Here is an 18,696-nt window from a genome sequence, read left to right as displayed (position 1 = left end):
TTGTGGGATCCAGAAGTATACCTACCTTGTATTTTTATTGTATCTTTATAAATGTAGTTGTAAATAAGGATTTCTTTGACTACAACGTACTTTGCATATATTAAAATGGCTATACCACCTTTTCCTTCACAAGATTTGGCAAAACTCGTTCTTGGTAAGTACAGCTTTGGCGGGAATCAGTTAGGATTGCTTTATGCCTAACGTTTAAAATTATATTGGTTTCCGTTATTACAGGGTATCTAGCTGAGGAGCAGTTGATGACTGCATATGATGAGTTCTTACAAGCGAGCCCATACTTGGACGCTATGCGTAATGAATACGACAGGATATTTATGACTTCCCTCAAGAACGTTTTAGCGTGGAATATAGAGCTGTAAAATATATGGTATGTAATACAACGTTACAATGAAAACATTTTATAATGCTAGGTACATTTTAAACCCTTTATCATAAATGGGGTGTGTTGATGCCTCAGTCTCACCAATTACGCCTAACTGAAATGCCTTGATTTAAACCGACGTTCTTGAGGATGAACTTTAAGAAGACGAGTACGTTTAGTGTACATTGTGGATTATACTGAAATGTTGTTTACCATAGCATTTTGATTACATAATGGTGTCCCAAACAAAACATGTTTACTATTCCACACTGGATTATTGGACAATCTCACAAACATAAATTATTTAAAGTTTCGAAGGGATTGTTAGAGACCTGTAGAACTATGGCTTTAAGAGATAAAGAGGACAATTACTCTTGGGTCTAAGGGAATACACCTAGTTAATATTTTGCAAAGTGATTTTGTTACTGTGACTGAGTACTGTGTCACTTTCCTAACTGTGTTGGAATATTATGAACTAAATTTCAATTATAATAAAATGTTAATTTGGTATCTATTTATAATGTATAGTTATATGTGCTGATAATTTTCATCTGTTACTTCCAAAGATGTTAACATACCTTGCAAAAACACCAAGTGATTGGAGTACATACTATTATCAAACACAGAATTTGCTTTTGACAATATGCCACACCCTTTTGCACCATTCAGACTGGTTATTTCACAGTGAAGTGCTTTAGCATAAGGGGACAAAAATTATATTTTAATGACTTGAATTTAAAGATTTGATACTTATGAGAGAAAAAAGAAAATATAATGTATACTTAAATCATCAGAGAATTCTAGAAATGTCAACATTTGTAGTATTTAGTGTAGTTCAATAACTTCTCATATAATTCTATGATGATAGTGTACTGTTTTAGTATAGTACTACAATATTTGAGTAGCAGTTTTGTATATTCTAGCCAATATTTTTCATTCTAGTATAAATTATTGCTATCCACAGACCAGATCTATAACTAGTTTCAGTAAGATCTTTTATCATGTATGTAATTTCAATTTTACATTTATTATTATGCAGTGTTCACAAATTTAATTTTCTATTTGAATACTTATGTGTTAAGATATCATTATATTGGTTGTAAAATATGATGTGTGTACAACTAGCTCTCAATAATAAGTAGTGTTTCAAAGTAGGTAATATGTAACAGTAATGTATAATGAAAACTTTTTGTTGTATAAAATCAAATATTGGAAACTGGTTTATTTTCATATTCTTCATGCAACTAACACCAACTCTCACAGACAAGACTGAACATACTAAATGTAAGAGTCCTCTTATTGTGCATAAATACCTATTTTGTATGTTGTTTTACAGTGGAAACTTGCAAACCGCCACACTGAGAGGAAATTGTTCAGATGTGTAAATCTATTAGAAATTATAAAATTTCTTATAGACAATGTTGATTATAACAAATTACTTGCCCAGGATATAGCAGAGAAAAACAGGTGATACATTTTAGAAATATTTGAAGATAATATTATTCAAAGAGGAAAATTAACATTTATTGAGGTTATATTTTAAAGTCTATTTTTTTAATTTGTTTTCATAAAATTTCCAGCCTTGATAAACAAAATATTACACTACAAACTGCACAGTGTGAGATATGTAATTCATTAAAGCTGCCAAATTGCATCTGTAAAGGTCAACCAAACACCTGGAATGCTTCAAACATTGAAAATGCATCTCAAGCGGAAGAAAGCACTTTGCAGAATTCTATTGAGACAACTGCATTGACAGATTTGCCAGGTAATTTAAAGGATGAACTGATAATTTCTCATATCAATTGTAGTGTATCTAGACCAGGCTTTTTTCAAACTTTTTGGGCTCCACTCAACCCCCATTAAGATTCCAGATGACAGCAAACCTTTAAACTAATTAAAGAAACATGTGTCGCATGTACCTGTTAGTCATTGGTCAGGGTTTCCCAAAGTTGGGTTCGCAGGTTGCGTACCCCACTTGGAGAACCCTCATCTAGACAAACCTGATCGGTGTATAAGCTTTTTCAGATTTTACGTATGCTTTTTAGCTCAAGGATTAAAACAGTATAAAAAATTTACTTTATATATTACGAATAAAAGTAGCCTTTATTTAAATCCTTGATTTAGTATATTTTCATGTAAATTTTGTTAAAACATTGAAGTATAAAATGTCTGCACAAACTTTCACATTATCATATTAAATATTTTCTTGAGTTTTGTCATAATACCTGGTTATTTGATAAAACTTATGAATAATTTCCATTATTTAGAACTATAGGTAATATGAATTTGATTAGAAACCATATTATGGTTTCTTTGGTTGGTTGATTCAACAAGAATTTAACAGTAGAGATTTTTAGCATTTCATTTTTTGTGCCCCTTTTAGAGTGGTAATAAAATTTGTCCTTTCACTCTTTCAGGAAATCATGGCAATCTTGGAAAATCACAAGCAAAAGATCAAATAAGAGAAATACAACTATACCACCTAATGTAACTCCTACACAGAATGACTTAAGTGTAAAACAACCAAAATCTGCAAAAACAAAATGCACCTGGACATTCAAAAGTTGCTAATTGTTCAAAAATGGGTATTAATTCAAATGTAAGTGAACCAATCTAACGTTAGAAGATGATATAATTTGGGATTTTATATTTTTATTGTATGACTAGTTTGCAATTGCATAAAATTTTAAATAAGAATGGAAAGGAAACGTAACTTTCGATTTCTAGACTACAGGTAGATCAAATACCCCGAATCTCTATACTTTTCCTCATGTCTATTCTTTTAATTTGAAGAATAATTCTGGAGTGTTTAACAGATATAATAGCATATCTGATAATAAGGGAATTTCCAGTGCTAGTACATTTCAAGATTTTGCTTCTGGGGTCCAAGGTACCTTACAATTTTTCTTTCTTATATTATTTATTGACTGCTTTGGTGCCGTAGTTGTACTGCATGCGTGGTTCGGCAGCGCTCTGAGGTCCTGGGTTCGAATCCTGGGTTAGACAAAGTGATATTTGGGTTTTTCTGTTTAGTTTCGCTCTAGAGTCGAATTTCTGCCCGATATGACGATGGGCTCGCTCTCTATCACGGCATGGGATGGAACACACTTAGCGAAAAATGGGCACCCTAGGTTGTGCTCTCTGCATATCCCTTTGGGGATAAATGCGTGATAATATGTGTGTGTGTGTGTGTGTGTAATTTTTATTAATTTTACTTTATCAATCATTTTCTTAGTATTTCTGTTTTCTAGCAGGTTGTGAAAAAAGATGTGTCACTGTACCTGATTCTAGTACTTCAGAAAATATGGTTTTCCAGTAAGTAATTATTTTATAACTGTTAAAGAATAAATAAACAAATAAATACACATTTTCTTATTTTATATATTTTCAGATCACCTGCACTTAATAATGATATAAGTAAACACAGAGAAACTTCTAAATCACAGATAGTTTTTAAAATGGAGTCCATTAATAAAAACATACAACCACAACCTAAACCAAGTGTGGCTACTGTCTGTGCAACATATTGCAAAATTAAACCAAAGACTGATGAACAAAGAATTAGGATATTGTCTGACATCAAAGTTGATAATGCCATAAATAGTAATGAAAGAAAACTAATCCCTGTATTAAGAAATGCTACATCCACACCTTTGTTGCAAACTTTAGTTATCAATGGAACACCTGCATATAGACCACATCCTGTAAATATGCAACAACAAAGTTTTACTAAAGATGAGATTATGGCCATGCCTACTATTATTGTTGTTCCAGCATCAGGTAAGCTTATAGAGTTTATTGGGTAACAACCTTAATATTGATTGAAAATGTGATTTATAAGCAATTACTAAGCTAGTTTTCGGCTGTTTCAGATCCATCCCAATTGTCTACAAACATGAAGTTTAGTTCCGTGACGTCTCAAAGTTCTAATATTATATCAGTGCCGACTAGTCGCACTGAAAAAGTTTTGAGTCCTCTCGTGGTGGATGTTTCATCAAATTCTTCTGAAGAAAATGATAAAAAAGAAGAAACAGCTAAAGAAGCAGAAACTGCTGTAAATGAAGTAGGTCTTATCAAGACTGTAGATATTGCTGCACAACCAAAAATGACTTCAATGCCTAAAGATGGAGTCAAAGCATGTACAGCAGAGACTAGTACGCCAATGGTATTTCCCCCTTTGAGAAAATCTTCTTCGACACCTCGTCGTACATCGCACGTAAGAGTTTTGGATTTTACTACTCCTAGAAGAGTTTTACATGAAACTATCATAGAACAAGACTCTGTGCAACCTAGCACCAAACCTTCTGATTTTGTTCTTAGTCAAAATATTGGTACAGTTTTGTCAGAACAAGTTGACTTTGCCTTAAATGAAAACAATAAACAAATAGCAAACGTCCTAAATGTTACTACTAAACCTGCAAATGATAATAAAGAAACTGTAACATATACAAAAGGTAATTGGGATCATGACTTAAGAGCTATGATCGAAAAAGATAAGGAAGTCTTATCAAAAGTTAAAACTAAGCAAAAAACAAAAACTACCAAAAGAAAAAAGATGACAAAAAGAAGACTGCTGAAAAAGATGTTTCTGAAAAAAATAAACGGAGAAAAAGTAAGAGAAAACTTGAGGAAGAAGATGAGCCTGATCTCACTATCAAGCCAGATGCCATACCTGTAAAGCCCACCATAAATATTAAGCCTGCCGCAGAAAGGGGATCAGTTTTAACTAGTACTACAAAAAAAGAAGTTGAAAATTGTAATGTGAAATGTATCGACGAAGAGAGTAAACATAACGAAGAACGCACTGACACTCCTGAGGTAGATCGAATCGCTTTGCAAAATGCAATTGGTGCAAAATTAAATATTTCAGACTTATTAGAAACACCTTATAAACAAGTTTTCTATGATATACAAATGGAAACGCCAAGATGCCTGGGTCCAGACATGCCAGATGAACCAATGTCTGACATTAAGATTATGAATATACCTACTCCTAGATTTTTTGATAGTCCAAAAATAACACAAGCTACCCCTTCGTCATATTCATCAAGACCAACCGATTATTCTAGTGGAGGTTCTTATTATAAACCTGATGATCAAGACTATTTGCCAGTCCCAGAATTCAAATGTCCCGTGACATCATCGAAGGCAGACGAAAATGTTGATCTAGTAAAAGATAAAAGTAAAGATAAGAGAACTACTAGGCCAGTACGACAATGTGCTAAGAACGTGTCGTATTTTACAAGCACCAAAATAAGAGATGGTGACGATAAGACCGACGTAGATTCTATATGTAGTGCAAGTTCAAATACGGATAATATGCAAGATCGGGTAGTCGATAAAGATAAAACAATTAAAGTTAATAAAGCAAATGAGACATCTAAAGTTGAAAGGAGTAAAAGGGGCATTAAAAAGAAGAAATCTCCAGCTGTAAAACAAAAGCCTAAAACCTTTATGAAAATTAAGCCAAGACGAATTACACCTACCAAAGAAAATCTGTCAGGCAAATCAAGAAAAAGAACTTTGCAAAGTAGTTCACCGAAATTGCCGAGAAAAAGAACATCTAGTAAAGACAAAAATATAAATGTAACACCCATTATAACATCTGTTCCCGCTAAATCGCGCAGGAAGTCTTCAACTCCAAGAAAACTTCATTGTAGTAAAACCTTTAATTCAGAAAATTCTGAACATAATTCGCCTGAAACATTAAGTGACAAAAAACTACAAAATGTCACTCGTGATACAAATTCTTTAAATACTCAAGATTCAGACACCGAACAATTGAATCTACGATGGTCTGATGATGGTTCACAAGATGCAAAGACAAGTGAAGTTCCGAAAATGTCAGTGAAAGTGAAGATATATCACAGATCCAAGAATATATTAAAACTACGGTTATAAACGTAAACGCCAAAGAAAGTAGTAGTGTATTGCAAACTCATTTAGTTAGGCGAGGATTTGACGAAGAAACTGCTAAAACTATTGAAAAAGATTTATTGGATACACCACCCCGTAATGAATCTCGGCAAGTAATGCAACAAAATATTTCAGAGCCAAAAGATCAGATAATTCATGAAATGATATTATCTGACAAATCTATTGATACTGACAGCAGTATTAATAATGAGTTGCAAATTGTTCCTGATAATATAGATGGTGACGAAGAAATAGAATTGTCTGTCCATGAAAGCAATGAAGAATCTAACAATTGGTGCTCTGTAACATTTAAAGGTGATGAGACGATTTATCCAAATCAGCAGCCATTGGCAAAACTAAAGGACACGTTTTCTATGGAAGTATGTATAGAAGATGGTATTGCTATTAGATTAAGAGCTACTCCTTTTAATTCTTTGTTTGATATCGAGGCTGGTCAAGAAGATCGAGTTATTTGTGATAAAGAAATGCGCGACGCTGTGGAATCGATATCAAATATTGAGAAACTTTTATACTCCCCCTTAAAGACCCTATAAGAGCGCAATGCTATGAAATATTTGATTCTACTCTGACTAGTTTAGACACTCCTTTAAAGGTGAGCAGTCCAAGAAGATATAGCCATGAAATTACTACCGCAGAAATAATCTTGGAAGAAGAAAAGCCAGAAATTAAAGATAACGAAAAAATTGAATTTAAGAAACGGAAGAGAAAAAATTGCATTGATTCCGATGATTCATCAAATGAAAGCAAGAAAATAAAACCAGATGCCCAGTATCTTTTGGCCTCTACAAACATTCGAAACATAGATATTGAGACGGTTTTGACGAAACTACATGGTCCATAGCAAATTATTATTCGTAAAAAATATATTTGTATCATAATACGATATATACTTATAAAATATTATTTTATCATAAATTATATTTTTTAGAAAATCGCGTATTGAATTTTGATACTCATAGGTCCTAACCGGAGAAGAAATAAATTATTTCGCATTAATAAATCGTATTCACCTTAAAACTTTGTAAAGATAGTTCGTTTCCAAAAACTTATATAGAAGCAACTTTTTTTATTCATACGTACGATTCCTGAAAGAATGTAGTGAATTTCAGAACATACAGAAAGGCGACACTGACAGATACTCAAAATAGTTTTTAGTTGTCTGCATCGGAACAGGTGATGCAATAATCTACTGATGATTATTGCTATCAATAATTGCCCCGTCTAGATGAGTCTTAACGCTACTGTTGACTTCGTTATCGACATACGTATTGATAATTGTATAATTAGGCTAGTTCCAGATTTTTCAAACTTGTTATTTTTGCCGTCCTTAATAAAAACCGTGCCTATTTATAGTATATATAGCTACAGCTTATGAAATTACACCAAAGACGTTGGTAATAAATTATAGATACATAATATTTATTTTTTGTTTCTGGAATTAGCCTTGCAAATGCGCTTTCTGTTTGATTTTGGGCATAGATGTGCATCAAAATAATCAATTGTGTTCAACCAAACAGGCTTAGCTGTAGAATGGCCATTCCTATTTTTAACAAGATGTTTCTTATTACCTATTTACTTCTTTAACTACTGATTTCTTATAACTTTTGATTTCTTATTTAAAAATACCTGAAATACGATGAGTGTTAATAAATTAATTATGTACGTAAAGTTCATTTTTAAGCAATATAGCTTTACGTTTGGAATCATTGGTATGCGATGTTCATTCGCATAAGGACAGCCTTTTGTTAATTGTTTTGTAATACGTATGTCGCAATTGTATTGCTTAATAAACTATTTACATATTGCTGGCTGTTCAATACAGATCTGTTATGTATAGAATACGAACTATTTTGTTAAAATGAAGCAATCCAACTACGACATGCGACCAAATGCGTTTACCGCCTTTAAATGTGGGTTCGTTTAGACGATTAAGCTGTACGTACTTGTCATGACTAAGATTAGGTTTGTAAATAACATTATATTTATATGTGTTAGACACATAGGTAAGTTATTTGATTTTTATGACTAAGTACGATGTTACGATGTTTAAGTATATATAGGTTATAATATGTTGTGCTAGCCACAGAATAAAAAAGTATTATACCACCCTTGGAGTTTTACTTCGCCTGTGAATTCCTATTTAGACTTGAGCTCAATAATTGTATATATTGCCTACAGTAAAAATGTATAAATTATTTCAATACGGTAAGTTTTTAAGTGTCAAGTGGATAATAAGAAAGTGGGAAAGTTCTCTCCTAGAATTTCTATTCGTCCATGTCGTAATGTTATATCGTGAAAGAAAGAAAACTGTAGATAATCAAAGCCGTACTTATCTATATATGCGTGATCCTAATAAACGGGCATTTTTAAGATAAGGTAGCCTTATGTGTATGGGCGTATTCAGTGTAGGTATATCTACACACCTCAGTCACTGCCTCGGTGGCGAAGTTGTAATTGTAGACGATACGAGTACAATCACCGCGCTGACGTCCTGGCTTCGAATCCTGGGTCGGGCTAAAATAATTGTAAATGGATTTATCCAACTTAAAAATTACTCAGTCGCAGCTTGGTATCAGGAGGTTGGTCGTGTGGTATTCCCGTGCCTCGGAAACCACGTAAAGTTGATCGTGCGCCTGATCTCTCCGGTGATATCGGATTGCCGTCATCGGACTATAAGAGTGGAGGAATAGAGAGTGTACCTGTGTACTGCGCATACACTTTTGTACTATAATATATTATGCCTACTTGGCTTATCTTCTTGGTCGAGATTAGCCGCCGTGACCGTAATTCTGCTTTTCCTAGCTTGATAACAAGATTCCTCATGTACGCATCGTATAATCATGAAATTGCACGCAACCGAAATTGCAATAGAAAAGTTGAAAATTTTTGCAAAACCTAAGGCTATCGGTGTAATAGGGAGGGTTTTATCATATGACAGATTAATCCACTCAAAATATCCACCTGTTTTATGACATACCAGGACTATTATATATTGTCCATTGCTGAGCATGCTCCTACAGCTATAGTTTTAGGCCTTAGTGCACCACGCTGGACTAGAGCGTTGGCGGATTTCACAATACCTTCGAAATTCTTGTAGAAAACTTCTCAAGTGTGTATGTAGGTTTCCTCACGTATTTGCCGTCACCTTTAAAGCGATCGTTAGTGATAATAACTAAAAATAACATAATAAAAAGAAACATCGGTAACTTACGGTGTTTGGTGATTAGATCTCACGCTGCTGTTGACGTTGAAGATACCTGAGCGCCCCCTATAACGTGAGACGGGCTGGACTAGGCGGTACCACGCAGGTGGTTGCACAGAACGGTTAGGCATTTGTTGCCGGAGGAATATGTAGCCCCCAATGCGTCGAAGATGACCACCGCCGTGTTTTAATTTTATGTTATAGTCTAATATAATGTTATAAAATTAAAACCTCGAGTACAGTATTGTGCATACAACTTAGTATTGGTGTATTGAATGACGCACGAACAAGTACACATACTCTAAGAAATACATATAAATACCTAATATTATATCGTATAATTGACTTTAGTCAACGTGGCTATTTTTTTTTGTAAAATACAATACCTATTTAGAAGTTATTTATCACAAGCACGCATGATTCGTTCAGGTCTACTCGTTAAGCTCATTATTGAGATAATTAGCGCATGCGTTTAATTTGCCGGTTGAATTAGTGGAGCGTCGAGTGTAATTATGATATTTTGTTTAATTAGATATTGCCATTACTTATAGATAATCGTGACAGCATTGTATGAACTATTTGGCACTAACATTTAGGCACCTGTTTACTATTATTTCTATTACCTATATTTTTCTCCAGCAACCTAAAGCTGTTTCTAAAGACCGGCGAATCCGACACCACAGGCTACTCTTTCTTATGAATTAAATAGTCTAGCATTTAACTTCACGATCTAAATCAATTACATTCAACAATTAAAGCACTTCGTGCAATAGACAGGTAGACAATGTATTTTTTTTCCATAGTGCCTATGTTTCTTTTGCTTCAAACAAAGTTACTGCAGTGTTTGCTACAGCTATTCAACTACCTACGGTACTCTTATGGGTCTGTTACTATTACATTATACATTATTATACACTTTACCAGTTTCATAGCACTATGTAATCTGTGGCCTAACACATAAAAAAATACTTTTTTTATAACAAAGAAGTATAGTTGTACGAGGAGGCATTATTATAGGGCCTACAATGTCGTTAGTAAAAAAATTATTAGCCCTACTTTTAATAGTCTCTAGGTAAAGATCACCAAAGGCTTTATCACTTTTCGATGGTCCATCTGGTACAATATCAATAAAAGTTACAATAACAATCACCTACACACATTAAACATAATTTACGGAATTACACTTAAAGCTTAAGTATGTCATTGAAGTTACATTGGATTTGTTTTTATAGACGAATCTCATGATCGCAATAATTAAAAGTAAGCTGAAAAAACCGTACCGAATGGGTGACTTGACGTAACCTACCCCAAAATATATGTCAGTGCGGAGGGGCCCGGACAGGGGTGGTCTGAAAGTAGGTCACGGATGCAAGCTCCTGACACAAATAGCTCTACGTCGTATCTTACCACGTGGCCTCGCGCAGCTCAAATGATCTCAATACTTACCGTCTTATAATCTTACGTAAAAAATAATTAATATTACTTACTGTAAAATCTTTGGATAAATAACATAAATATGACTCATGCCGAATTGCGCGTGTTTAGCCAAATATTTTCGAATTTGAAAAAAAATTATAAAGCTTTGAACTTAGATCACAATGAAAACGTAGATTCAAAGACTTAAGTACCTACGCAATTGTAAAATGCCGTGTAATAAAAAAAAACAAGCAGGGACTAGCAATGATTTACTTTCGCTATTTTATTTTTTATTTTTTGATTTAGAACAACTTGTAGAACATATTATTACTGGGTTTTGTACAATAGTATATTTACATTTTATAATATATTTCCTACACTGAGCAAAATGAGTAAAATAAAAAAAGAAATAATAATAATATCACAAGGGGTAGATTGGAAAATAGAGACACTAGCGCGTCAACTTACGTTAGGCTGTAATAGACGCAATCATGATGATGAAATGGACTTTAATTTGTTGTTTGATTTAGTTGTTATTTATTTTAATAACTAGTAATTATCACGACGTAAATAATTTTCTACATCTTCTATACTTCTATACTATTATATAAAGCTGAAGAGTTTGTTTGTTTGTTTGTTTGAACGCGCTAATCTCAGGAACTACCGGTCCAAACTGAAAAATTCTTTTTGCGTTGGATAGACCTTTGTTCGTGGAGTGCTATAGGCTATATATCATCACGCTATACCCAATAGGAGCGGAGCAGTAATGTCTTATCTCAGGAACTACCGGTTCGAACTGAAAAAATCTTTTTGTGTTGGATAGCCCTTTGTTCGTGGAGTGCCATAGGCTATATATCATCACGCTATACCCAATAGGAGCGGAGCAGTATTGTCTCATCTCAGGAACTACCGGTTCGAACTGAAAAATTCTTTTGGGGTTGGATAGCCCTTTGTTTGTGGAGTGTGCTATAGGCTATATATCATCACGCTATACCCAATAGGAGCGGAGCAGTAATGGCTAAACTCAGGAACTACCGGTCCCAACAGAAAAAATATTTTTGCGTTGGATAGCCTTTTGTTCGTGGAGTGCTATAGGCTATATGTCATCACGCTATACCCAATAGGAGCGGAGCAGTAATGGCTAATCTCAGAAACTACCGATTCAAACTGAAAAATTCTTTTTGTGTTGAATAGTCCTTTGTTTGTGGAGTGCTCAAAGTTATATATCATCACGCTATGACCAATAGGAGCGGAGCAGTAATGTCTAATCTCAGGAACTACCGGTTTCAACTGAAAAATTCGTTTTGTGTTGGATAGCCCTTTATTTGTGGAGCGCTATAGGCTATATATCATCACGCTATGACCAATAGGAGCGAAGCAGTAATGGCTAATCTCAGGATCTACCGGTTTGAACTGAAAAATATTTTTGTGTTGGATAGCCCTTTGTTCCTGGAGTGCTATAGGCTATATATCATCACGCTATGACCAATAGGAGCGGAACAGTAATGAAACATGTTGCAAATCGAGGAAAAATTATTAGTTTTGAGAGCTCCCGTTGCGTGCGCTGCGTAAACGGTTAAAGTTATGCAACAATGATGTATGACGGGATGGTACCTCTTAAAAAGTTCTAAAAAATATATTATAAAACAAAGTCCCCCGCTGCATCTGTCTGCCTGAACGTGTTAAACTCAAAAACTCCCCAACGTATTAAGATGAAATTTGGTATGGAGACAGTTTGAGACCCTGGGAAGAACATAGGCTCCCGGGAAACTACTACTTTTATAAGGGAAAACTTTAGCCTGAAAAACTTTATAACGCGGGCGGAGCCGCGGGCAAAAGCTAGTACTTGATAATGAGGAAGCGTCACACCTGCTTGTATACAGTAGTGCATCGCAAAATGTTGAATTTTACATTAATAAGAGTTTTTTAATATCAGATTCTGCACATCGACACATCGCATGTAAGTTTCACGACGTCTAGTACTTAAATGAAGTTGAAGTTTTCGTCAAACCAGAATATAAAATTGCAATTGGGATAGTACCTATCTATTCCAACTTATTATCTATACCTACCTATTTATACCTAAGATAAATTGAAGTCTAACCTTTTCAGGTTTTAATGTAGACTCTGATTGGTAACGCCATAAAGAGCAAGATAAAAGAGCAAGAAACTAAATAAGCTAGCGAACGTGTCTTGTGAATTTTGTGACGGCTAGTAATTCCACAGGCAGTTTGGGTATAAATGATTGCGGGTGATTTTACGCCACCCTTCGGCCTCCCCCGATGTCTAACCCCACTCTGGAGCCCCCTAAAGTGCAGTGCCGACGCGATGTCGCTCCGGACAATCTGCGTGCTCTGCTTATTTTCACCCGTAATTCCTTTGGCGGAAATTGCCTTTATAAAGAACAAAGAATTTAGTTTGGGAACGTACCGCCATTGTAGGAAAGATAAAAGGATGTATTTTGAATCTGAAGATTGGTACTTTGTTTCCCTGGGTCACATGTCTGAATTATTTTTTTGGATTTTCATATAACCTATTTGACTTTGACTTTGATGATAAAAATTTAAATTAATATGAAATTTGTTTTCAAAACATGTTATAACTTACTAAGGAGTTTACGGAAATGTTTATTCTACTGCTTGTTCGAAAAGCAGTAAATGATCTACTCGAGAAATATACTGTAACGTTGCTCTTTTAAACATTAATTTACGTTACAACAGAAATTTGACACGTATTTAAATTAGTTTAATTTGATCTAGTGTGCCTACATATTTTATTTCCACGCCGTTTTGTTTCTATATTAATTTAATTGAAGTTAGGTATCTTCGGGATTTTATATTATTGATAGTAGATCACAAAAGAAACTTATGTACTTAATGGCAAATTGGGTAAACGAGCGCATAAAATCCGCACCGAGTAAGTTATGTCATTTATACTAACGATCGGACTTCATAAAGTTTTTGCAGAGAATTAACTTGTATTTGTAACAGGAATAAAGAGACTACGCAGAAACATGGCATGACTAACTTTCTGAATTTAATTATCTTTAGAATTCCTTTGATGATGGTGGACTTTGCCGTCAATGTTGTAACCACTGTTAACCATTAAAATTTACATTTATAATTCTTCTCTGTCTCCATTGCCATTGAGAATGATAACATAGTAATTATTTATTTTTTCAACTAATTAAAGTTTCTGTTAACTATATACCCTACATCAAATATTTCAGGAGCAATATTGTGATTGGATTGAGGTGTTTTGTTATTTTATTATATTATAGAGTTTCCCTATCCGCGCAATGTCGCTGCGATTAAAGTGGCGGGCTCGGCGCCAACTGGGTCGAGCATTCTGTAACTTTCAGCTGTTTTCTGTTCGTTTCTTGTTGATATACAATAACATTATGAATGTTATCCGTGCTAATTCACTTTTATATCAGGTAATCCTCAAAGTTCGTTAGTGATTGAGTTCATAAGAGATTCCGTAATGTTTTTTGGTTGCATCGGTGTGATGGTGTATACGCAAAAGGCTAGTTTGCGTTCTTTTTCAGATACTGAGACGACATCGTAAGTGCCAAGTATTACCTTAAGTGTGTCAATTGGTGGCTCGATGTGCGTGGCCCCCTACTTTCCACCCATTCGGGTGGTAGAGCGTGGGGCAGGTCGTCGGATCGATACCCGACGTCTGGCCCACGACCTCGCCTTTCTTACCACCTTCCTAAATACTAATTACGTGCTTTGACACAGCCTGTACAGGCTCATACCGAATGAAAAGAGCTATGGATGTCAACGTGAGCGTTATTAACGTCGTCGCGATTTTTGTGGTGTTTGTTTTTGGTAACGTTCCGTTGATGATATGTTTACATGTCGAGTACGGCGTTTACTTCGCCAAAGCGGGAAATGTACGATGTTAAGTTTACTGCAAACATATTTGAGTCATTAACAAGATCATATGACATTATTTATAGATATTATAGTTTCGGGTTTTCTTTTAAATTATATATACCTAAAATTTCTATGAAAACGTATCTTATATAGATTTAGTACTTTTAGAGGAACAGTGCAGCTTGCCTAAGGCGGATAATATAAAGGAAACAAGATTAAAAATGTATTCCTTGCACGTGGGCCATAATGCGATTTATCGGTGCAGGGGCATGTCGTGACTGGGTTCGGTACTTACAACAAAATACATCATAGGTGCTATTGTGTTCGTAATCCTATCTGGGACCTTAATGTATACGTGCGCACTGTGTTTTGTAATCTATTCGACGCGGCTCCACAGCTTTGTTTACATAGTATTTGTTTTAGTAATAATTTTGTCAGGTTACAAACATTTACTTTTTATTTATAAAGATTGTTAGACATGATTGTTACATACTTTATGAATAAGTAAACATGTGAGGGTACAGATCGAAAAAATTTGAAGTTATCGCGCTATTAAAAGTGGTCTCTAACTTTTGCAAATGAGTCATTCTTATATGTATAATGTGAATACCTTTGTGTGAACCATTTGCAAATAAAACACTGAAAACCTGCGTATAGTATAGTCCAAAGTAAATTATATTAAATAGGGATCAACGTGTACTGCGCAAATAGAGACGAAATTCATTACCATTACGGCAGCGCGGTGTGGTTACGTCCAGAAACTCGATGCATCTTCGAGAGTGAGCGAGATGCTTGCCACCCCCGCACTTTCGGCAACCACCCTGCACCCCAGCCGGGCCCGGGGGGTCGGGGGGGTAATGGACGCACGAGGCTCCTCGGCCGTGCACCGTTCGTTCTTTATGCTGGCTTGCACGCGTGCACTTGCTAGTTTCTTTGACGTCCCTTTGTTGTGGATTCCAATTTCGGTTTGTGAAGTATTGGTTTTAGTTCACGTTAGGTATATACTCGATGGTTTTGTATTCAAATCGTATTTCGAATCATTCGTTTGATGAGTCGTTAGTCGAAACATAGTAGGTACATTATATAAACGCATAGTAGCTAAGACAATGGGTGCCAATTTATAAACCAATACCAACGAGAAATGATCACCTATAATTTTAATTAGGTAAATTAAATAACCAAATAAAATGACTGAATATTTCATTAATTAAAATATTCTTATTAAAAATCTTTTTTGTCTGGGAAGATGTAATTTAGTAATGCAAGTCTTTTTACTTATTACTTTAGCTTCTATTCTAGCTCGTTTCTTTTATGCATCTAGTGGCGCGTCTAATCATGCAAATTTTCCGAGACGGGTGGGTGGCGCCCTCTGCGACTGAAACTGAAACTTGAACTACCACCCTCCTCGAAGGTCGTTTAGAGTTCTTACAAGAAATGAATCCGCTGCAACGAAACACTTTCATTTAGTATTTTCTTTGAACGTATGTTACGTAAAGGATATTTTAAATATATTTACGTTAGAATCGAGACTGTACTTTAAAGGATACATGTTTCGCTGTTGCATAATGTTAGATTAATAATAAGTTAATAATATTTATGTCGTTATATTTGAATTTTGAGAGCAAAAAAAGTGTGTTTCATTATGTGGTTATATCAGGTTACATTAGAACTAGGAAACTATGTTTTGGGTATTCAAATCAATAGCTATAATATATAAAATATATATGGATTTCTTCTATTAATAAATAAAGGTTATATTATAAGGAAAATTGTATAGACGTAACTTAATACATTAGAGAACATTTTAGAAGCCTTAAAATTTATATATTTGTGTAGTCGGGTTTTCTTTGTTGAATATATCGAGATTTTCTTTGAGAAATTGAAGTTTTTCTGTAGATAGAGCATTTCCAAGACATGGAGCGATCTAAGAAAATGTCATGAACTTACCGTTGTATTTTTAGCGAAAGTTGCTGGAAACTAAAACACGAAGAACTAGTCATCTTTACACTGCTTGGAGTATAGGTTAGTGACCGGGTATATAGTAAATAATTTGGTATTTATACCTTTCTTAGGATTTAAAGATAAGTTTAAAGTTTTTTAGGACAGGAATGAGCGAATTGAAATATTTTCTTTTTATATTTCTTTATATTTATAGATAATAAAAGTGGATAAGAAATCGATTATTATGTAGCAGAAGTCTTATGTAGCATAATTGTCTTTGTGACTTTACCATATATGGCTCTATCATTAAAATCTATTCTCTAAGACATGGTGTGTACAATAGTTTTGGGTTTATGCTAGGTTTTTTTGTTCTTTGTGACCAAGTTAAAAGACAGTTCTTTTCCAAATTTCTGGAGTATAATATGATTTTTAAAGTCTATGAAAATATAACTATAAAGTCTGTAGGTACGATGTGGCGAAACTTTTATGGAACTTTGTTTTGTTACTGCATCCTAAAAATCAAATGTCAACATACTCGTACTTAACAAAATGTATGTCAATTTTATGTGCTTAAGAAACAACAGAATTTTAAATTAAGCTACTGAACTTTATAATCACGGAGTATTGCGGATATCAGAATATTTAACAAACAAAACATGTTAATTATCGGCACATGATGAGGTTGGCATTAAAGGGCGCATTGGGTGGATGCACTATCGATCTCCTTTGAATTAGTGTGCGGATCGGCCGTCTTTGTGCGGCGGTCGTAGGGCCAAACAGACTAAAACAAGCCAGCCACCCTGCACGGCCCACTCGCCCGCTTTGCTCGCAGCCGTCCTTACCTCGTTCCGTAACGTTCATTTCATGGTACGAGGACACTTCGAATTTTAAATTTGAAATTGGTATGTACTGCCGTTCTTAGTGGAGCTTTTAATTGAAGATGTACCGTTTTTTTTGGTTAATAACGTGCTTCGATACATGATATATTTATATTGTTTATTATGTATTACAGGCACCTATCACGCCTGCAAAAAATATTTTAAAAGGAGATTTCGTGAGTGCTTCTCGTAATTCCAAATTCAAATTCATAAATGCCCTTCATTACATCGTTATTCTAAGGTTTTGGTTATCTGATTGTCTTCGTTTCTCTCTTTTTCTTGGGCATTATCATGCAGGCATCAAATTTTGACGGGCTTAACTTTTAGTATTACATGCCTTTGTCTAAATAAAACATTTCGATGTATTGACTTCGTATAGATCCTGTCAATATATCACTTTCGATGTACGTCAGCAACCTGTTCTGGGTAATCAACTTTCTAGAGTCTGATACCTTAGTACTAAATAGGAGATTTTTTTTGCCAAAATCTAGTCACTCTTTCCAATTCATTACCATATCAACAAACAATGTTACTAACGATTTTTTTAAAGTCTGAAGCAATTGCGTTCAAACAGAAATTCTTACCTGGGTATGATGAAAGCATCAATTTCATTTTTAGAGTAGATTTTTCTTTTAGTTTACATGCAGTTGAGTTGGCATACTCCATATAATAAACAAGAATGGTTTTAATTGGATAACTGTAAAAGGATACTTGCAGTCACAAATAAAAACCGAACAAAAACGCAAACGCAAGCGCAATTCTCACACTAAAGTAGATAGAATGTTTGAAAGGTTCGATCCTTTTTTAAAATCCATAATACATAATATTTAAGAATAAAAATAGTTTTTCTACGTTTCGTAACCTATAATAATAATTAACAATCTCATTTATAAGAGAAACAAGAGTTCCTAAACTATAATTATCATCAATCATATAACTTTAAGGTTGTTATAGAAGTTCAGTAAAACCTTATCAACATATGACCTTACACAAGACGTTAATAGGAAATCTAATTATATCGAAATATTATTACTTCAACATGTTCTGGAAGGAATACAA

At 34.4% G+C, this 18,696-nt stretch overlaps 1 protein-coding gene, 1 long non-coding RNA gene and 1 pseudogene across 2 annotated transcripts; all 3 read left to right on the top strand.

Moving 5' to 3' along the window:
* The first annotated feature begins 1,742 nt into the window (after positions 1-1,742).
* On the top strand, positions 1,743-2,900 carry LOC119189906. The gene is made up of 3 exons (XR_005112667.1): positions 1,743-1,846; positions 1,960-2,147; positions 2,800-2,900. It is a non-coding gene; the product is annotated as an uncharacterized LOC119189906 (long non-coding RNA).
* Positions 2,901-3,178: 278 nt separating this feature from the next.
* Positions 3,179-5,090, top strand: LOC119189905. The gene is made up of 4 exons (XM_037440716.1): positions 3,179-3,272; positions 3,637-3,697; positions 3,774-4,162; positions 4,255-5,090. The coding sequence occupies exons 2-4, from the start codon at positions 3,687-3,689 to the stop codon at positions 5,058-5,060; spliced, it is 1,206 nt and encodes a 401-aa protein (XP_037296613.1). The 5' UTR covers positions 3,179-3,272; positions 3,637-3,686; the 3' UTR covers positions 5,061-5,090.
* Positions 5,069-8,427, top strand: LOC119189904 (annotated as a pseudogene).
* Positions 8,428-18,696: the final 10,269 nt, after the last annotated feature.

Source organism: Manduca sexta, chromosome 20 (assembly GCF_014839805.1).
Source record: "Manduca sexta isolate Smith_Timp_Sample1 chromosome 20, JHU_Msex_v1.0, whole genome shotgun sequence".
NCBI classification, from domain to species: Eukaryota; Metazoa; Arthropoda; class Insecta; order Lepidoptera; family Sphingidae; genus Manduca; species Manduca sexta.
This window is presented reverse-complemented; position numbering and strand designations above follow the sequence as displayed.

Bases quoted from the DNA above. Each gene is read 5' to 3' on its own strand.
- LOC119189905 (XM_037440716.1), top strand. The intron at 4,163-4,254 runs GTAAGCTTATAG...CGGCTGTTTCAG, and splicing joins TATTGTTGTTCCAGCATCAG to ATCCATCCCAATTGTCTACA.